This window comes from Harpia harpyja, chromosome 13 (assembly GCF_026419915.1).
Source record: "Harpia harpyja isolate bHarHar1 chromosome 13, bHarHar1 primary haplotype, whole genome shotgun sequence".
Lineage (NCBI taxonomy): Eukaryota > Metazoa > Chordata > Aves > Accipitriformes > Accipitridae > Harpia > Harpia harpyja.
The window spans coordinates 18,650,964-18,673,372 of NC_068952.1; the positions used below are offsets into that span (position 1 = coordinate 18,650,964).

General features: G+C 41.2%; 1 protein-coding gene across 1 annotated transcript; it reads right to left on the bottom strand.

Moving 5' to 3' along the window:
- Positions 1-5,101: 5,101 nt before the first annotated feature.
- Positions 5,102-22,409, bottom strand: SLC4A1AP (solute carrier family 4 member 1 adaptor protein). Its single transcript, XM_052805410.1, has 14 exons — positions 21,861-22,409; positions 20,857-21,040; positions 20,030-20,152; positions 19,098-19,158; positions 18,080-18,219; positions 17,783-17,943; positions 16,952-17,021; positions 13,094-13,283; positions 12,138-12,249; positions 11,304-11,538; positions 10,446-10,520; positions 9,307-9,377; positions 7,017-7,089; positions 5,102-5,786 (listed from the first exon to the last, which is right to left on the bottom strand). Exons 1-14 carry the CDS (start codon positions 22,386-22,388, stop codon positions 5,737-5,739), a joined length of 2,073 nt encoding a protein of 690 aa, XP_052661370.1. The 5' UTR covers positions 22,389-22,409; the 3' UTR covers positions 5,102-5,736.

Consider the following 22,409-nt stretch of genomic DNA (forward strand, 5'->3'; position numbering starts at 1 on the left):
CCTTGCTAGATCTACTGTTTACAAACAGGGAAGGCACTGGTGGGAGATGTGATGGTTGGAGGCCGTCTTGGGCTTAGCGACCATGAAATGATAGAATTTTCAATTCTTGGTGAGGCAAGGAAGGTAGTCAGCAAAACCACCACTATGGACTTCTGGAGGGCAAACTTTGGCCTCTTCGAGGCACTGGTTGAGAGAGTCCCTTGGGAGATGGTCCTGAAGGGCAAAGGGGTCCAGGATGGATGGACATTCTTTAAGAAGGAAATCTTAATGGCTCAGGACCAGCCTATTCCCATGTGCTGCAAGTCAAACCGCTGAGGAAAATGACTGGCCTGGCTGAACAGGGACCTTTTGCTAGGAGTAAAGGAAAAAAGGAGAATTTATCATCTCTGGAAGAAAGGGCGGGCAACTTGGGAGGAGTACAGGGATCTTGTTAGATCATACAGAGAGAAAATTAGGAAGGTGAAAGCTCAGCTAGAACTAAATCTGGCCACTATTGTAAGGGACAACAAAAAATGTTTTTACAAATATGTTAACAGTAAAAAGAATCCCAAGGAGAATATCTATCCTTTAATGGATACAGAAGGGAATGTAGCCACCAGAGATGAGGAAAAGGCTGAGGTACTTAATGCCTTCTTGGCCTCAGTCTTTAATAAGGAGACCAGTTATCCTCAGGGTACTCCACCCCCTGAGCTGGAAGGTGAGGATGAAGAGCAGAATATACCCCCCTTAATCCAGGAGGAAATAGTTAGTGATCTACTACGCCATCTGGACACTCACAAATCTATGGGACCCGATGGGATCCATCCAAGAGTACTGAGGGAACTGGCGGAGGTCCTTGCCAAGCCACTCTCCATCATCTTTCGGTGATCCTGGGCCACGGGGGATGTCCCAGAGGACTGGAGGCTTGCCAATGTGACTCTCATTTACAAGAAGGGTTGGAGGGAGGATCCGGGGAACTACAGGCCTGACCTTGGTAGTGGGTAAGATTATGGAATGGTTTGTCCCGAGAGCACTCACATGGCAAGTCCAGGAAAAGCAGGGGATCAGGCCCAGTCAGCATGGGTTTACAAAAGGCAGGTCCTGCTTGACCAACCTGATCTCCTTCTATGACCAGGTGACCTGCCTAGCGGATGAGGGAAAGGCTGTGGATGTTATCTACCTCGACTTCAGCAAGGCCTTTGACACTGTCTGTCATGGCATACTCCTTGAGAAGCTGGTGTCTCATGGCTTGGACAAGTGTACTCTTCACTGGGTGAAAAACTGGCTGGATGGACAAGCCCAGAGGGTTGTGGTGAATGGGGTGAAATCCAGTTGGTGGCGGGTCACAAGTGGTGTTTGGCAGGGCTTGGTGTTGGGCCCCATTCTGTTTAATATCTTTATCAATGATTTGGATGAGAGGATTGAGTGCACCCTCAGCAAGTTTGCAGATGACACCAAGTTGGGAGGCAGGGTCGATCTGCTTGAGGGTAGGGAGGCGCTACAGAGAGATCTGGACAGGCTGGATCGATGGGCCGAGGCCAATTGTATGAAGTTCAACAAGGCCAAGTGCCGGGTCCTGCACTTCGGTCACAGCAACCCCATGCAGCGCTACAGGCTTGAGGAAGAGTGGCTGGAAAGCTGCCCGGCAGAGAAAGACCTGGGCGTGCTGGTTGATAGCTGGCTGAATATGAGCCAGCAGTGTGCCCAGGTGGCCAAGAAGGCCAATGGCATCCTAGCCTGTATCAGAAATAGTGTGGCCAGCAGGAGCAGGGAGGTGATTGGTCCCCTGTATTTGGCACTGGTGAGGCCGCACCTTGAGTACTGTGTTCAGTTTTGGGCCCCTTACTACAGGAAAGACATTGAGGTGCTGGAGCGTGTCCAGAGGAGAGCAACCAAGTTGGTGAGGGGCCTTGAGCACAAGTCTTATGAGGAGCGGCTGAGGGAGCTGGGGCTGTTTAGTCTGGAGAAAAGGAGGCTGAGGGGAGACCTTATCGCTCTCTACAACTACCTGAAGGGGGGTTGTAGTGAGGTGGGTGCTGGTCTCTTCTGTCAGGTGGCTGCAGATAGGACGAGAGGAAATGGCCTCAAGCTGCGGCAAGGGAGATTTAGGTTAGATATTAGGAAAAATTTCTTTACTGAGAGGGTTGTCAGACATTGGAATAGGCTGCCCAGGGAAGTGGTTGAGTCACCATCCCTGGAGGTATTCAAAAAGCATGTAGACAGGATACTCCATAACATGGTTTAGTAACATGGTTTAGTGGGCATGGATGATGGTTGGACTTGATGATCTTGAAGGTCTTTTCCAACCTAAATGATTCTATGATTCTAAGTGCTGGGTGTCAAGGGCTGCAAAAGTTATTATTTCCTCCATTTTTTTCAACACTGCTGAAAAAAAGTTATGTAGGCCCTCTTCCACAACAGGATTATGACAGGGTGCACAGCATGGTGCTTAAGGGAAAAAAAGCAATTCCTGACATGTACACAGACCATCAGGGGATCTTTGACTTGCAGTAAGAACTGAGTTACTATTGCCAGCAAGATGTAAAAATTTTGAGGGAGGCCTGCAGATCATACAGAAATAAGATTATGGTGATGGCCTGTTTTCCAGTCGATGAGAAAGAGTGTGATGAAAAGGTCAAGGTTTATTGTTGTGTAGATCCCTTTCTCTATAATATGGTAGCCTCTACTTGCATGTTGACATACTGGTTTATGGCTATCATTGGAAGAAAAAGAGATATTTGATCAATTACATGTATACCTGGCCAAAAAGGAAAATACTCAAACCTGTCGTGTTACACAGCCATGAGTTTCAAGTGGGAGCCTACTTCTGGGACGGCTAAGTGATCATTGATGGGATAACAACAACTTTCAAATATAATGGGTGCTTTTTCCATGGTTGTATTGAATGCTACCATGAAAATGACTGGAACCATCCAGTGGGGACCAACTTTGGGTATTCATATTACACAATGCAACAAAAAATGGACCACCTAATGAGCAGGTTTTACCATCAGATCTGTATGGGAGCACAAGTGAGCCACTATGAAAAGAAACAGATGGGGAGCTCATGGTCTTAGCCAGGACCAAACTGCCCAGTCCCTGATCCCCAGAGATGTGCTTTTTGGCAGCAGGACAAATACCATTTGTCTGTACTACAAAGCAGCCCCTGACGAAAAGATACATTGCTATGATTTTGCTAGTCTCTATCCTTTCATCAGCAAAACTAAAAAATACCCTCTTGGGAATCCAGCAGTCCTTTTTTTTTTTTTGAGAATTTTGACACATTGACTGCCTACTTTGGGATGGTCAAAGTAAAGGTGTACCCACCTTCTGCGCTCTTTTTCCCTGTGCTTCTCACAACCATAAATGTCAAACTATTGTTTCCCTTGTGCTGCACTTTGTCTGAAACCTGTCAGGCTCTCTGCACCCATAGTGATGAACAGAAATCCCTTGCAGGTGCCTGGTGCACACTGAAACTGAACAAGGCTCTGGAGAAGGGCTACAGAAGTCTGTGAAATCTATGGGGTCTGGCATTTTGAATGGAGGGGCAACAGCCATTCCTTGGATTATGTAGAGATATACCTCTGCCAGAAGCAGGAAGCTTCAGGCTGCCCAGCCTGGTGTGCACATGCTAACAAAGAAAAGCTAAATATGTTGAAGATTACAGGCAGAAGGAAGATGTTTTGCAGCTTGAGCATATTAAGTAAAACCCTACAAAATGCCAAGCTGCCGAACTGTTTTACATTCTCTGTGGGGTAAAAGTGGAATGAGCTCCATTGCTCCAACACTACCATTCCGAGAACCAGAGGAGTTGTACAGTTATCCCTTCTCCCTAGCTTCTGATGTACCCTCCTGCCATTTATCCACAAGGATATGGCCACTGTCCGGTGGAAGCATGCCAAAGGACAAGTGACCCTGAAATGCAACACTAGGCTCTGGCACAATTGTGAGTCAACCAGGGGACTAGATCCCCCAGTCGGTGACTGTTTAGGTGAGCTGATGAGTGATGACCATGTTACTGAGTTGGGGTCTTCGGGTCCCAAATCCTACCACTACTTGCAGTTTGGAGGAAAGCACCGCTTGAAAGTTAAAGGCTTGACTCCAAGTGCCACAAACAGAACAAGATCCATTTTTCTCTGAGAGCCCAGAGGGGCTGGGCAGGGACAGGTAGCTTGGCAGTGCCCTCAGGGCCCTGGCAGCCCCTTGGTGACCTCCTTGGAGGGGTCCATAGCTCTGGGGCATGCTCCAGCTTGCTCACACCCCCTGCCCTCTTTAACATCCCCCCACCCCAAACAGGGCTTGATCTGCAGCCTTGGAAAGTAGGGGGCATGGACCTGCCTTTTGCTTTTGTTTAATTACTTCCATTCACATTTAAACTTCCATTATTAATTTCATTACCTCTTATGAAAAAGCATTTATTCAATTTATACCTGCACTTATATGGATATGTATTTAAATTATAAGTTTTTTAATATATATAGCACATACACACTCAATAGGCACATATATACATACAGGAAGTGAATCCACAAATAAATAACACAAATATTTATAAATATTTGTATCCTCCTTTGGATATATATACTCATATATGAGACAGAAAAGCCTATATTGTTATACTTAAGTGCTCCCTAGTCCAAAGGAAACGGGCAGCCAGTCAGAGGGTGTTCTGAGATCAGATGAGTAGGACAGTCTCAGAAATAAAATGGCAAGCAGCCAATCACAAAGCACTATGAAAAGAGGAGGGGCCTAGCCTGTGCTGTGAGGAGGCTGCCATGCTGTAGTGGGAGGGGCCTTCCTGCAGTGATGTACCATAGGGTACGGGAAAAAGCATTAGGTTCTTCCAATAAACATTTGCAATGCTGTCACCTCTTTATCAAGATGCCTGTTTGCTCTTTGAACCTTACTTTATTAGTAGCTTTAACAACCTTAGGTGGCGTCCTGGTTTCAACAAAGAATTTCATAGCCTAATTATATAGACATTCGAAACTATATCCATGATAAATCAAGAGCAGGCATGCCTTAAATTGCATTAAGATGGCACTTTGCTCTTGTGTTGTGACAGGAGAAGAACAGGCTTCATTATAAACTTTTACAGAATATCACTCCATCGCTCCTTCTGTTACCCTCTGATTCAAGATAAGCAGTGCCAGCCCCTGCAGTTCTTCGGCGTTTCTACATCTTTATAACACTGTACGCTCCCCATTTCCAGTTTCAGCAACTGCACAAGGGAGAAGTAAAACCGGTTTTCTTTTCAAAATAGGTTTTCTTCCATAGGAAAGAAAAAAAAAAAACAAACCCACCCCCTCAAAAGTTTTAGGTTGTTTTTACCATGACAGTATTTTCAAACAGCAGCCACAGAAGCAAACCAGTAGTGTTTCTCATTTTAATTGCATAAAACCAACATGAATAAATTTTATCAAGCCTGTAAGTATACAGAGGTTTATTTTTTTAATAGTTTTTTTTATACTTTGATTTACAAAAGGAAAAATGAGCCTACAGTTTCAAGCCAAATAAAAAGGACAAGGCTAAAAGTGGAAGAAGAGGCAGAAGAATGTGTGGGCTTTTTAAAAAAGTGTCTGGAAGACAGAGGACACACAGGGTAAGCTAACAAACAGCCAGAGTGGCTGCTGATGCACTTGAATTTGGAACAGCATCTGAAAAACCAACTCTTTTATCCCTCACTTGATGTGTGGTGAAAGAGTCCAATATCAAGCAGTCCTTCAAACCTCAGACATACTCTGGGGTGCTTGAAGCTTAGTAGCCATATTTTTCATTGAGATGAGTCTTGCCATCACCGCTTTGACCTAATGGACAAAGAGGAAGAGTCGCATTATTTTTTCCCCCCTCATCCAAGACAAATGTGTATCCAAGTACAAAATAGCCTCTAGGCAGCACCAAATCTTGTGTTAGACAAGCACAAAGAGGATAAAAAGACAGAGTGGATATTACAAGTCAAATCGTCTTTTGATTTATACTTGTAATTTGTCTTAACCTTACTAATAGTGTCAAGATTACATCACATATTCCTGGATTTGTTTTGTTTGGTTCCCCCCCCCGGTGTTCTTATTTATGCAGCTTAGAAAATAAGTCTGATTATTAGCAGGCAGAGACAGAAAAAGGAGCTCTCTCTTATGGACACAGCTCACTTGGCTATCCCAGATCAGACCTCTGAGTTACTGAATCAAGTATTTTGTTCCAGTGGATTCATCTGCCAGGGAAGTGCAGTCTTTTCATTGAAGGATAATTCATCAGATTATAGTTTTCTTCAGTAAAATTTATTCTCATTTTTATTATTCCCTTTGGAGCCTATCTATCTATATTATAAGCCTGGAACAGCCTTATAAAAATTACGATAATGAATCTACCACATGAAAGCTAAGCTTTGAACTTACTATGAAAACCTCAATGCATGAAAATGAATTTTCCATTTTAGAGAAAATGAAAATTCATTACACTGTTTAAGAATAACCTCACTTAGCTAAAAATGCTCTGGAACTAAAGTAAAAAAATTGTTCAACTTTAACATAAATTGGATGCGTGCATCAATTATTCAGTGCCTTCACCAAAGCATTACCAAGACTTTTCTCCAAAACTCATGACCCACAGTGTATATTCCAATGATTTTTGCAAAAATCTGCAAAGTAGATTTTCAGATTTCACAGACTTCTATGAAAACTGAGAATACCAAGATTGCTGGAGCATTTATCCCTAGTGAAGGTTTGAGCTTGTCTTTCAACTAGATCATCATATCACTATGTGTGAATGGAGTTAGTTCTCTTGGGTGTTACAAAACTGAAAAACAAACTTCAGGTGTATCTGTCCATTGAGATGAAGCTACTACAGATACGGCCTGTCTTTCACTGCAAGCCTTGCACGGCCATACAACAAATACGGGGCACAACACGCCAGAAAACATCAGGTTCTGGGTAAAGTATTCATGAATTACTTTTTTCTCAAGAAGTTACAAGGACACCCTGACTACTAGGTAGATTCTTGAGTTATAAGACTAAAAACAGTAAGGAAATGGTCAATACCTGGAGGAGGAATCCATATGCAGTAGTCTGGGTCATCATCTGGGTATTGTGAGGAAAAAAAAGGTTGTTGGACCTGCAAACAGAGAAAAGATTTTTAAGGTGTTGCACTCCTCCAGCAGTGTGTCACAGCCACTAAATCTCTCATTAATTCAGAGACAAATACTGAAAGGTGAGGGTTATTTCTACAAGAGTTGGGGATGAACAATAATACAGAGGAAAGAAGAAACATCAAACCCTCAAATAGATCCAGTTTATTCCCAGTGGATTCCCAGAAGAATAGAAATGCTGGTTAGATGGGACCTCTGGAGGTCATCCAGTCCAATCTCCCCCTCAAAACAGAACCATGGCCAACTGCCACCTCTGGACAGTTTAATCTTGTCATCCTTATGTTTGGTAGTGTCATTCGACACAGAATTTCTTTATGCAGGGAAGAGCTTTAGAGTAGGCTTTTCAAGTGCTTTACTGATTTCAACATGCAATCCCACTGAAAACTTCGGGTTTAGGGTGACTTTTAAACTGGAGTATATAAAAGTTCAGCTGTTATATAAGGATAACTTAGTTTTTCAAAAGAAAAGAAAACCCAATTTTTTCAGGTCTCACTGGCATCACTGAAATGTTTAAAGCAAACCAAAACAGGTCACTTGCAATTTAAATGTTGACAAAGCAATGTCTTTTTGTCCCTAGATTTTCAAGTTTTGCCACATCAGCATCCTTTTCTCAACAACTTTTGTTTTCAACAACTGCATGTAGCTATCAAAAAAAATTCATACAACTGTAGAGCGCAAGACTTAAGAGCTCAAAATGTAGCCAAGTTATTTAGCACTGATTTGCATTACTCTGTAGTATCATGACACAGTCTTAAGTTATGCAGTTGAAGCAATTTTTCATTCCCTCAAAAACTTTCCTTCCCCAAATTAACCTCTAAACCAGTTTTTTTAGAAGACTAGTGTTTTCCAGAACATTAGATTGCAGAGTTGAACAGTTTTTAAATATGGCTTGTGAACAGTCACTTTTAAATTGTTTTTCTAGTTTTACATGATTCAAAGTTATTCCTCAAATATTAAAAGAGAAAAGAAAAAAAAAAGCTGACTTCTGGTTGATATTTTCCATGCAAGATCTGAGCCCCAAGGCAGAGACAGCATGTAGAAAAAGTGATTTGTGATGGGAGAGAGAACACAGCTAAGCCATCTGGCATTTGGAGAATGCTCAGTGTTAGAGTGAACTCTATGCTGATGAGAGGTGCTGACTTGACTGCCTCAGCATGAGAAGCTGCCTTGTTCGCCCCTAGTCATAGAAATGGTATAACTTGGGTTTTAACAGTATAAATTTACTCTTACTTTCTTTATCAACATGCTTTATAGGCCAGCCACAAAAGACAATTCTAAAGGCTGTGCCTATACAGTCCTTAGGTCCTTTGCCAGGACTAACAAGGCAGCAGTTAGCACACACAGGCTGCAGGGAGTTAAGTTTCTTTAAGTAAGTGTGCAGGGCTAAAATTAGATGGTCACCACAAAGAAATTGTCATAATGGTCAGAACTCACAGCCCACCAAGTACAGTAATCTTTGATGGCAGTCAGCAGAAGGGTGGGATGCACTCTAAAGGGAAGATCCTCACAGTCATTAGGCTAAGAGCATGCTGTCAGAGAAGTTCCTTCCCAGCTCCAGGAAGGCATAAATTGCCTGCATCCCAAAATGTGCAAGGCTCATATACTTTACATTTTCATATAAATCTTATGCACAGGAGGAACATTATCTGGTACAGCCACTCAAATTTAGTAATAGTTCAGTTGCAAAAGACAATCTCTTAGGCTCACCTGTTTCCACATCTTACAGAGAAGGACAAGGTTTGATAATGGCAATACAGACTAGCTAAAACTTTAGTACAGCATGTTCTGTGTCAGCCAATACATGCTTCCCAAGCTATTCTGAAAGGAAAGTTTTGCAATGCCATTCCAAAGCCCAGAGAGCACCTACATTCTACAACACTTGTGATACAGGAGAAGCAGCATTTAGCAGAAGCTAACTGCTAAGTGGAAAGGTGAAAAAAAAAAATTTGTGATTGAATTGAGAGCCTCTATCATGCTTGAAATGCTGTGCTTTACTTTTTCATTGGAGGCTCCAAAATCTGTGTCCAATGGCAGTGTGTGGTTCTACATTTGGGTCTTAGTCAGCAGAAATGCACTACTATCACCAAGTCATACTCAATCAAATTGTTACTATTTCACTAAAAAGCCTACTAAATGATGTCCTGAAACTCTTAAGCTGCAGGAGTCATGGTGTCATAACTGACCTTGCTTGAGCTATTCATTTTCTTAACTTTCTCAGATGTCTCTCCAGGTTCCTTATATACTGCCTCAGATGCTGGCAAGAAAGAAGATCTGTTTTATGACACATCACAAATGACCAATTCTATGAGAAATAAGCTTATAGGAAGTTCACATAAAAATGGATACATCCAAAAGGAAATCCAAGACAGTTCACTGCAACAAAATTCATACTTAAGACTGCTGAACATCTTTTTGTTTTTCATAGATTTAATAACTTACGTTTAATACACTGTTAAGTCAGCTACCTGCATGCAGTTTAATAAGGTCCTCTATTTGGGATTCTGTAACACACTTTAGTTAATGTCAGATGTTTATTTTCTAAAGGATATTCTCTATCTGTAATCACTGCAGTGATTGATTTAGAAGGAAACAGTAGGAAATGTGCAGGACCAACATGCCTTTTTTTTTTTTTTAAAGAAAATAACTTTACAGTAACATAGGTGATAGGAATACAGAAGGGAGAAGTATGCCTTGTTTTTCTGCCACTTAATCTGTGAAGTACTGAGACTCTTGTGGCTTAAGTCTATGAATGAGATGATGAGGTCAGGACAACATTCTTAAGAGTCTGAGTTATGAAAAAAAATAGAAAATTCGTACAGATCTCCTCCATTTTCAGTACATCAAACAGTCTTCATTTTGAGGATCTGATTTTATTTTTTGGTGTACATGTAGAGGGGTCATCTGGGTCATTAACAGATTATTAGCTAATGTTATGCAGTATTTGTCACTTTATAAAAGAAAGTTCTGTCCTGTAGTGTTAAGAGCTACTGCAAGAGAGTAAAGGGGGGGGGAGGGGGAAGCATTATGTTTATGCTCCTAAATTAAAATAATTTTTCTTCTCTTGCTATTTTTTTTTTAAACGAAGGATCTCAAAGCAGTTAATGGCTATGAAAAGCAAGGAGAACTGAAACATGGTTGAAGTGACCTGTCTTCACCATACACTTACCACTTCCCAAGCACAACAATCCTTCATTTCAATTCTAGATTCTTTAGGCTCTAGATTAGGCTTAGTTTCCTTCTACCGACAGAAGACAGTAAGTCCTTTAGACAGTTTCTAAACCCACATGCTACTGTACAATAGAGTCTAAACTGTATTGCTTACCTTGAGATTTCTCTTGTGAGGGTCCCATCTGAGATTTATTCCTTAGTATCTTTAGCTCAGGCAGAAAATTACCCCCTGTAAAAGAAAAAAGAAAGAGCTAGGTGAGCATTCTGCAGTAACTCTGATGAGTAGAGCGCTAACATCCCTGAGACAAAGTACAAAAGGGAACTCTTAGCTACATTTGTCTCAGAAAGAACTCTTCTCTCAAAAGTCCTCCAAATTATTTCATCCACCAAGTCCATCACAATACAATATTAAAGAAAAGCTTGTGACCAGTTAAAACCTACTTTCCAAGAGCAACCAGTCCAGCATTAAGACAAAAAGTTAGAATTAGGTTTCTGTCATCAAACACATCATTTACTGAGAAACATCATTACTGAGTTTTCAAATGCATCAAGCTGATATAGAAAAGGAGGGATTGGAGATAAACCACACAGATACAAGGAAGATACCTCTCCATTACCACTTTTAAAATTATTTTTCTTCCTTAGAAACGAATCTGAAGCTTTACACAGACATTTGTTTTCTAAGTCACTCTCCCTGCCAACATTGTAATTGTTTTCATATGGACACTTAATCTAATGAAAGCAGGGCTTATCAAAATAGGACCTTTCTTGAGTCCAGGAGATATCTATTTCACCAAAAGCATGAAAAACTGACTGCCAAGCAGAGTTTCAACCGGAACCATGTGAAACTCAGCTGCTGGCACACAGACTTTGGACTCATGGCAAAAATCTATGGAAAAGAAATCTGCTGGAGAACCTGTAATTCAAACCTTAGGAGATTCACATAGCTCTGAAAAATTCAGCAGTAACAGACTCAGCTTCATTACTGGAAAAATCAAAACCAATGGTTTACCATCCTGAAGAGATTCTAGATTCTTGTTATTGCAAGGAGAACCATCAGGAGCATTAGTTTCTTTTCCTGTTTCTTCCTCTGTTGTCATTTTCATTTCCAGGTTTGATGCTCTGCTGTTTACTGCATCTACTTCTTGCTCCTCCTCCATTTCTTCGTCTACTTCCTCCTCCTCCAGTCCATCATCTTTCATTTTTAACAAGCTTTCAGGGATGTCTGGATGCTTAACAGGCAACTTCTGTGGGAGAAAGACTTGTGCATCAGTGCTAAGATAAATGGAGGTAGACGTCACATATTCACTACAGGAGAAAGCACACATATTACTGTGGTAGTGACAGCTGGTTAGGAAACATTCTCAGGATGAAGAATAGTTAGGTTTTAAGGAAAAGTTATTAGTAGACATGGAAGATGAAAAAATATGTCTAGTACATAGACAAGGAGTGCAGTCTTTTCATAAGAGGGACACTGGTAACTGAATCAATCTTGGATATGATCTTAGCTATAAGATCAAGAAAAACAAAAGAAAGTAAAGGACCAGCTGCTGAGGTATAGCAACGGTTCAGCCTGATGTCCGCAGACTGTCTCTACTTGACCTTTTGACTGCAGCTGTGCCCCAGGAAACTGGCTGTACAAGGGCACGGAATGGTAACTGCTGGCAGCAAACAACATCCAACAGCCACTGCTTGCTGCCCTGTGCACCTTCCACTGCTGCACGCTTGCGCCTCCATGCTGGTTCCATGCCTGTGAGAAGGCACGGTTGCCACCTACAGTCTCCATAGCCTGAGAAGGTGTCTGAGAAATAGTCTCTGACTCGCAGCACTTATGAGTCCAACTTACCCCTAGGCTTCCAGTTTTCAGCTTGAATTTGCTCCCCCCTTTCATTGCACCAAAGAGAGGCAGGGCAATCTTTTTAGGCTTGCTCTTTGCTTCCAGACTATGACTCCCACTCCTAATAAAAATTAGATACAAAGAAAAAGAGTGTACAAAGTATCAAACAAGTCTTATACTAACAAATGCAAAAAAATCTGCAAATTAGAAGTGGATATATAAAAATCATTCTATTTCTCTCTCACTTGCACCATCCAAGGAGGAAGCTGCAGGAAATGACTCCTCCATCCTATATACACGTTGTAGGATTCAGGCACTTGCCATAACAGGAAGCAAAAAAATAAATAAATGAGGAAAAAAAAAAAATCTATACCACACAGACTCCCTCAAATTCAATTGCACACACATACTAACGTATGTATATAACATATATGTATATATAAAACCATACTCGAGGCCAAAACTCGATTTAAGTAAATTAATTAAGTAATTAAACCTCTAATCAAGCTGCCACTAGCAAATGATGAACGTGGCACACACCCTTTTGAAGTGCAGTAGCACTGCTAGGCAGTTGATGAACAGCCACTACGCTTGACTTCCAGGTACATTTCATGGAGTGGAAGTGGTTTTCATGTTGCACGTAATACCTGTAAAATTCTTCAGTTCCTTTTGGATGCAGGTTGGGAAAAAAAATTAAAAAAGCTGACACCATGCTTCCAATCCCTTCCCCCTTTCATACTCCCAGTGTGGGCTTATCTTAGTCCAGTGTTGCGGTACATCTGCCTCAACCACAGATGCTGCAACAGCCAAAAGGCACAGCGGCTTTTTAAAGAGATGAACCAGGTAGTTTGGAAGGTCATCGTGCTTTTGTGTTTGGAAAGCTGTCTATTTACTGGGCTTGCACAACTGCCCATGGATAACAACAACGGTAAAAGTAATGGTTTTGCACTTTAGCCAAGACTTACTGGGGCTTCAGCTCAGGCAGTTCTGCAGGCTTGACAAGCTTTATTAATCCTTTGAGTCTCTGTTGCTCCTTCTTCAGTTCAAACGACCGCAAGTGAAGCTTCTTTCGTGCCACACTGTCTAAGGTACATCCTGATTTTATTTCAGTCATGAATTCATCCAAAGAATCTTGAGCTGCTGGCTGGGACTGGACTAGGCAAGATAAAGGGAAGATACATATTGTTACAGGTGGGGAGATGAGAGTTGTACTCATCAAGTCCTACCTTTAGAGAATAAGGTATATAGGAACAACTATCCTCTCTGCAAGTTTCTGTTGAACAGTGAAATAATGGAGGTTGTTAGCCCTGGAAAATGAAAGCATTTCTCCTAACAAAAGCCTGACAGTAAACTTTAATCCACTAACAAAGCCTCTCTTAAAATTGAATGTTTCTTTATGAGTAAGTGTCTCTATTCTAGGTTGTTCATCTCACTTCAAGATCTGCTGTCCCTAAAAAAAAGTGGTGTATAGGTTCTTTTTGTAGTCAAAGACTAAAATAAACACAGCTACAAAGAATCCCACACCACTGCATGGGGAATCCCATTTCAGCTTTCCTGGAATGATTATGTAATAACGCTTGCAAAGCTCGAAATGAATCAACACATGATGCTGCCTCCTACCCCTGGATGACTGAGTGCATACAAGAATACTTTCATATGTTAGGCCAATCACACAAAATTTAGCTTTGTTTTGACTGGGTTTTCTAACAAGAAAACACTGTTCTGTACTTGAAAAAGTAACGATAGTCTTTCTACTCCACCTGATTTCAAATATTAATAATTCTATGCATATTTGACTAAGTAAAATAAAACTCAGGAGGGAAAACTAAAGCTCTAATGACTAAGAAAAATAAATACAGAATTCTAACACATGAATTTGAAATAACCAAACAAAAAAGCCCAGGAAAAAATCCTTTCTTGGGCTTGAACAATGCTTCAGAAGTTTTTATATGGTGTTCAAAAATAACTTGAAGGCAAACAAAGAAAAATGTTGTTGCTAGAATTTTAACAAGCCTTTTGACAGGCAGTCTTCTGCCTTTTAATATTGTATGAAAAGTGGTAAATCCGATATTTATTTGCTGCATTATAAGCATTTATGTATATATGCACAAGCATAATTATGTGACCAATGAGTCACTTTCAGTTCAAATTGAGCTAGTTAGGGAGCACTTGAAATTTTAACTGTGTACAAATAAAATAGTAGAAGTTAAGAGTACATATTCAAGCAGTTTTACATGACTTAAATATTTAGAGAAAAGTCTAATAGGACTCATGTTTACAAATGGACTCAGCTGAAAAGGGTATTTCTGATCTAGAACAAACCACAATTTACAATTTGCAAATATATGAAAGCCACAACAGTAACTGTTCAAAGATATACAGAATTAGGAGGCTTCAAAAGATAAGAAACAGTTGGAGCATCCACCTCCACACAAATATAAATGATGACAAAACATGTTATAAAAGAAATTCAGATAGAAATACTCTTCTTTTTCCTCTTAACTATTTATATGAGCCAAGACAAAAACCATCAATGAAAAGGTATTGTTAACAACCAGTCTGAAACTTGTAGCATGCAGGAGCTGAGCAGAATGATCATTTAATTTAAACACCAAATTTCAAAGACATGGTTTAGTGTCTAGTCAGGTAATTCAGAACAATTAAAGATATAGTTCCACAGCTTGCTTCTTTAGCTGCAGAACAGTGTAAGTGCTTCAGTCAGTGAGTCATCTTCAGCAAGTCAGATCACCCTTTCTTGTGAAGAGGATTCTCTGTTTGATTCCACCAACAGTGCCTAAGATCAGGTAGTTCAGCTTACAGGGTTACTGTTAGCATTTGGTATCTGTTGCAGCAGTTTTCCACACTACAGAAGTAAAACTTGACATCGCTAGGCAGTGAATCAATCATGGCTATTATACTTTATATTCCAGTGAAAAAAGCTGTAGGGCTATTTACTGCACCATCAACTTATTGATAGTTTTCTTCTGAAGATGAAAACAAAGATGAGACTGAAGAGTTCTATGTATTTGATTTTCATTCAGCTGCATCAGTGAATGAGAGATACCAAGTCAGTCCATCAGTAATTAGCCCTGAAGAACTCCAAAGAACAATTTGTGAACTTCTACTGCAATTTTTTAGACAACCACTTAATTTCTCCAAGTGCTTGGTAAGAGGTGTTGCAATTTAGCCTGTCATTTACTCATTGGTCTCTCTACTCTCTTGCCCTTAGGCTACAAATAATCATTCAGAGCAAGAAAAAGTGCGTTAAGGTTTCAGAACTGTATGTAATGCAGCAGCTTTGCCAGACGGCTCATGATAGCGGTAAGAATCACCCATGATCAATACGCATGCTCCGGGCTTACACTTGTACTTGGCATCTGTGATTAACCTGAAGCACCCAAAGAAATAAGAGAAAACACAAGTATCTAGAACACACACACCCCCAAAGTAACTGATGATGCAATATTTGCTGTGTTGTATCCTGGCCTAGTTCTAGGAAATTCCCATCCAATACTGAATTACTCTGTATTGCGGTAAGTGCCGAGACTGCAATTTTTCTAAGGTTCTAGCTGTGTAACCAGTTACAATTTACCAAACCATGATAACATATATCAGAATTATATGGTGTTAGTAGAAGTCTATAAACTGATTGTTCCTTATCCCAGCCTCTATTACAATATGATTAGTCTTGTTGATAAACAGTATCAGCAGAAACAAAGGCATCATAATATGCTTGGAATTACATGTTTCAGTCGATATAAAGCATTAACTTCTCTTGCTAGTCAATCGTTAACTACTTCTCAGAACAGTCATGCTGAAAACAATTCCTTCACACACACTGAACCGACTCATCAGTTAGAACTTTCAGTGGAACACTACTGTTTTCTAAACAGTGATCTGGTATAATCAATCACCAACAAAAATGTTGATACAAATGAGTTTTGGTGTGGAGCTGAATTACTAGAAAGAAACATACCCATATAATGCACAAAAGATAGCCCAGATATCAGATTGTTGCTAGGCTTCTTGGAGAGAGGTTTGTCTTCTGACAAACTGACATTGCAACCTTTATTAATGCCAACTCTGTTAAAAAGGTTTTTGTATGAAGAACCAGCCTAAACACATTTCCTTCATGCCTTCCTTTTATTCCACCAGACATCATCAGTAACAGAAAACAAAATGCAGCTATTTGTACAGCTTTTAAATCTAACTCACTACCAGACACAACCACCACTTTAGAAAGGCTCTGCCTTTGTACACAAAGGCATAATCCTAGAACCTGAATGGCACCCTCTCATAAGCTAGCAAGTCCACTGAACATATGGGCTAAGCGTCAACTGCTTTGACTCCACACTCCTCTTTTCCCACCTTTCCTTTTTAAGGCACACTTACAATGAGAGACGCGAAATAAAAGATACTGTCTTTTCTGTCAGTTGTTTGCTATTCCGTTATAAATGGTTTTGGAGGGAGTGGAAAAAACTGGATCAGTTTCACTAATACAGGCAGATAAACAGTAAAAATGCCCACTTAAGCTCCAGGAGCTTGTACACTCACCTCCTTACCTTAACTTAGATGTTGCTTGCTTTGGAAAAAGCTGCATTCATTAGCAAGTGACTATACAAACACAGTACATAACTATTGGATGAAGAGCATAAGTATCCTCTCCAGCTAACTCAGTGACCTGCAAATCTTCCTATCCCTTTGTGAAAAGTGGACACACTAAAAAAAAAAGAGTACTTAAGACAGAAATCCATAAGATACTTTTTCATGTCTTTATTGTTCATTATGGAAAGCACTACGATCAAATGAACTTCATGCCTTACCTTTTCCTGAAGCCTTCAGCTTCTCTGTTATCTCAGAAAGCTCATTTTCAGCTTCATTTAGCTTTGTGACCTATGAAAGAACAACACACTTTTGAGATCTTCTTATCTTCTTAAAATCCCCTTTTAAAAGTTATTCAAATATCCTAGCAAATTATCTCCATTTTTCTACTTCTGATCTTTGACCAGGAGTTTCTGGGCTGAAAAAATTATAGTCTAGATTGTTCCTAAACAACTTATTAGCCCTTTCACATACTGTTCAAATAATTTTCTTTCTGAAAGACAAAAATATGTATAATGCTTCTGCAGCAATGTTATATCACCACTGTGATCCTCCAACCCTCCCTATCCCTGCTCCCCCACACCCTATTGTCTGTGTAGAACTTTCAGTTGTCACATGCCTGTCAGTCCAGGCTGCTTATTCTTTGAAGCAGAATGAGATCCTTCTTTGGGATGCGCCCTGTGCACTTGAAAGCTTGCAATTATTTTCTGATGCTTTAAAACTATTGTAAAAGTATCCTGTTCTGGTATTTCATTCACGTGCTGCCATGATCCGCCAAGCAGAAGGCAATAATACCCAGGCAAAAGCAAGGTAGTATGCTTCCACTAGAATATATATAAAGCAAACAATATTTTCAGGTATTTACAGATATTGTCCACAAATCAAAACCCCACTATTTTATTCTAACTTAGCCAATTGAGAGCTAAAGGTCCGAAATCATATTGGAGTTTAAGCTAACAGAGAAAGATCAGGAAATATTTTTTATTTTCCTTCTTAGTAATAAATACATGCATGAGAGAATAAGCCTGGCACATCATAATAATTCTTCTTACCAGGGAGTCATAAGTCTCTGGTTTTTCTTCTATTTTACCAGCTTTTTTCATTCTGTTCAGTCGTTTCTTTTCTACAGCACCAGTTCGATCAAGGAAGGTGTCATCATCACTGTCATAAAAATCCTCATCTTCCCAGTTCTTTGATTTCCTTTTTCGGGACACTGGGAAAGGTAAGGGAGAAGGCAAGAAACAAAGTGATTTACATACCACTGAGCAATAAAACAAATTCAAGATGGCAATCTCAAATCCCTAATTTAGGGCTTTTAGAACAATTACAGCATTTGACTAGTTATTCACCTGCTTCTTGCCTCAGTACTCCCCGAGCATCAAGTAGCCTGCAAGCTTCCAGTGCGCACTGTATCATTGCTTCCTTCTTCTTTCCCGAATGGAGAACCTCTGCCACCAGCTGCTTCCCTGATGCATCATCCACAGGCAACCTGTTCAGTTTGAAGGATCAGAGAACAGCTCAGATACAAACAGCTTCTCACAGATGCTACTCAGATATTTTATTTATCATGTTAGCATTGTTCTTTCCATTTCACTCTAGTCTTTTTTTGTGGGTTAAATATTTTCACTTTTCATTTCATACAGTACCAATCAAAACACAAGCACGGATCTCCTAAAGCATGCAAGTAAATTTTTATTTCACTAGTCCAAACACTAATTCTTCCTGTATTCATTCCATTTGGAATACAAGAAGTTAAAAGGTTAAACGTCAATCCCCAAATCACTTTAAGCACCAGTATCTTGCATCCATACCACACCAGTAAGAAATATTTTCTAGGCTGAAGCAAAGGTTTCCTAAGCAGTACAATCATTGCAATGTTGTACCTATCCATTTGAGACCTATCCTGTTGACTTAATTTCCACCTCACCTTCTCCTGTCTTATAAAAGAACGACATTAGTGGCCTCTTACAGGAACCCATCTTCTATACCATAAAAGAACTGAAATTGGGTATACAGTAGAATGTTATGATTTTTTTTCTCTCTCCCATTAGGAATTGAAAGATAGTCTCCTGGTTTCTTCTCTTGTATTTCAGTTTCACATATTTCTCAAAACAAGGGGAACTGAAAGAACCTAGGCTCTTGCTTTCCCAATTTTCATCTCTAAGGAAAATCAACTGCTGCCAGACCAGAAAGGAGTGCAGATACTGAACTAGGCACTGATCCTTGAACTTCTGTCTCAGTATCAGGGCTTATGTCTAATTCCAGCTGGCATCCTTGCCAAGACAAGACAAGCAATTCCTTCATTTTTTGTTCGTGAATTCAATGAAGTCAGCTTCTATGTACAAAAGCGAATGGAGAGATACATACTTGATTTTGCATACCCAGCTATTGTGCCCACGATCATCATATTCATATTCTAACTCTTCTCCTAGAGAGGAAAAGAAAGTTGATGTAGTAACCAAAATTGAAATAAGCAGGAATAATCTTTACAGCAGAGAGGAATGTCATGGTTAAACAAAAGAGATAAAATGCCCTTGTTACATATCAAAGGACTGAATTTGCCACCTTTTTTTTTTTTTTTTTTAAGCCATGGGATCTTCAGTTGGTATTATGCTTATTTCGTTGTTTTTCACAATCAAGTCTTTTCAGATAAAAAACCAACAACAACAACAACAAACACCTCTAAGTGGCCTGTTCAGGAAGATGTAGTTCAAAGAAAAAAGAGTCTTGCCTCTGCCTGTATTAAAGTAAATGATATTGAAGTAATTACAGTTTGCAGTCTGGATTCACAGATTAATTTTTCACTTCAGCAAATAAGCGAGTCATCTGTAAGTTTCGCCAGCAATAATTGAAAGTTTAGACCAATTCATTATTGCCTTTTGTCTTTTTATACTTTCCAATTCTATCTCACAATCATAGCCATCTCCAAACAGAAGTCTGGAATTTGACGGGTTTGGATTTTTCAGCATAGCTTCAAAGCATGGGTGTGGTTTGAGCATCACTCCGGAGGAATACAAGGTGCTCCCTGCAACTCCCAGTTTAGGAATTAGTAACTAAGTCTCAGATATAAAACGGTAAGCTAAGTTTCAATAATAAAAAAAACCAACCCCCAAAAAATAAACCACCACCAACACCCCCCCCCAACTTGACCAAACAAAAAACCTTACCCACAATGTAACAGAAAAGTTTAGCTCCCATACCTTAAATCCCAAAGAAAACACATGAGCACAAACGGCACACTTTGCTAAATAGAAAAAATTACATTTAATTAAAAAAAAAAAAAAAAGAAAAAATAGTACCTTCTCTGTCAAAAAAGCCCTGTAAGGCCTTCCTAGGATCTTTCATATAGAATGCATCTTGTACATCCTGAAAATCAATAGCAATAGGGTTTTCTTCAACCCCATCCTCCTCAGCATCCTCCCCTAGAAGGATACATAAAAGTGCAAAAAAAGTGGTGAAACATTAGAAAGAACACCAGTATGTTTAAGTTTCATTAGTTTGAAAGAAGTAGCAGTTACATCATCCTAAAAATATTTCCCTTAACTTGAAAATTATTTCTGCATCCAATCAAAAAAAAGAAAACCAAAACCCTGCTTCTTTTTTGCTATCATAAGATACAGTTTCACAGATGAACATCACTGCAGTTTCAGCGCTTTCAAGGCTTTATGTGCTTATACATCTCCATTCAAAAGGCCAACTCATTTTGTACTGAAAAGCTCATTAATCACAATTTATCCAGCTTTAAGATGTGGACTTCCTGTTTAAAGACAGCTATACTGCATAGATGTCTCAAGCAATTACATTTCACCTCTCGGGCAAAAGTATGGACATCATCACAGGAACAAGACACAGAGCATTAACCTAAACTCTCAGTTTCATGGCCTTTTATAGGTGTAGGCAAATTACCTTCTTCCTTTTAAAAGGAGCTCTAGCATACTTCTCACCAGATACAAGCTTGCCTTGTCACAGCACTTCTTTTTAAAAGGAAAAGGATTAATTTGTACTCAAGAACTTCCACTGGATCGGAGCACTTGGCAACCAGCTGGAATTTCAACCCTAGTATTCACTGAAAACTGGCTGAAAGACCATCCAAGGCGTGTCAGCTGATTTATACATCACCACTTACCCATTCCCCACGAGCAGCTCATATCAGTGTTCTGACTCCTCTCGCTCCTCCCCTCTTTTTCATCTTCTTCATCAGAGTCCTCTCCCAACATTGTCTTTTCTAACTTTGCTTGCTGCTGCTTACACAGTGCCTTCAGTTGAGTCACAGTTAGCTCCGACTCAGACTCCCGGTCCTCTTTGGGTCCCTAAGTCACAAACAGTAACTTAGCATAAGTGTTTTTTAAAAGAAACAAAGAAGTATTTTGAACACACATGCAGATTATGTACAATAACAAACAAATCATTATAGTGCTCTTCAGAAAGTGGAATCATTAGACCATTTGTTATGGTTTGCATCCCAAATATATTAGTTTTAACGCCCTTTACAAGGGGAGGGGGGACAAAGGAGCATTATTGTGTACTTGTAGTCAGATCAATCTCAAATATAACTGTATTTTAATGGCAGAAGGCAAAAATTTCCATCAGTGCCACACAGGAGAATGTGAAGAACGAGCAGCTTCTGAAGCGCGTGTAGGGCACACCAAGTGCTCTCTAAGCTCCTGCTAATAAAAGCTGCTCTTGTTCACAAAGACATATTAGTGCTTTACCTTACTGATGCATCATACAGTTGGAGAGAAACGCCTTTTGCGCTCACTGCACATTGGCAGAAGCTGCCATGCCTGTTCTCACGCTGAGCCCTCGGCAGAGCTGCCCTGTGCCCAGTGTACCAGGGCAATGCAGCAGCAGCCCTACTCTGTCCTTCAGCCCCAAACCCCACTGCAGAGCCAGCAGCTGATACCTACAGCTGACTACTTTTCCACAGTAAAACAACCACGGCAGCGCTGGGCTGCTTCCAAAGCACCCAAACCGCCTCACACCTCAGAAGCGGCTTTCACCCCGAGCGGCCAGGGATATGTAGATGGGGCCGGGTAAATTTCCGAGGGTGATCCGGGGAAGCCTGCACCACACGGGTCAGCCGGCACACGGCCCAGGGAGTGCGGCGGGGCCGCCCGGGCCCCAACCCACCTGCAGGAAGAAAAGGCGGGAGCTGCCGCCGAAGCGGAGCCCGTGGCCCACCCGCACCCGGCAGTAGGTGCGGGGCGGCACCCGCGCCTTGTTGAGGAAGGTGCCATGGGTGCTGCCCAGGTCGTACACGTAGAAGCCGGCGGCATCGGCGCCGCTGGGGCCGTCGGGGGAGCAGCCAGCGCCGCAGTACTGCAGCACAGCGTGGTGCCGCGACACCGAGGGGTGCTCCAGGGCCAGGGCGCAGCCGGGCAGCCGCCCCACCAGGAACCAACTGCGGCCCTCCAGCCGCACCGAGCCCAGCGCCACGCCGCCCTTCAGCACCTCCAGCCCGTAGCCAGCGCCGGCCGGCGGGCGGCTGCCCCACGGCGGCTCCTCGTAGCGCGGCGCCGCCGCCGCCGCGGCGGCGGCAGGGCGGGGGGGTGGCGGGCTGGGCTCGCCGCCCTCTGCGGCGCGGGGCGCGGCAGGCAGCGGGCAGCTCGGGCGCTTGAAGGCGGCGGGCTCGGCCGCCGCCTCCTCGACCTCCGCCATCTTCCGGGTCCGTCCTAAATA

Excerpts from the sequence above, each read along its gene's own strand:
- SLC4A1AP (XM_052805410.1), bottom strand. The coding sequence starts at position 22,388 with ATGGCGGAGGTCGAGGAGGCGGCGGCCGAGCCCGCCGCCTTCAAGCGC. Across the intron at positions 9,378-10,445 it reads CTCACAAGAGAAATCTCAAG|CATCTGAGGCAGTATATAAG; the intron begins GTAAGCAATACA and ends CTTTCTTGCCAG. Across the intron at positions 5,787-7,016 it reads CATATGGATTCCTCCTCCAG|GTCAAAGCGGTGATGGCAAG; the intron begins GTATTGACCATT and ends TTTGTCCATTAG.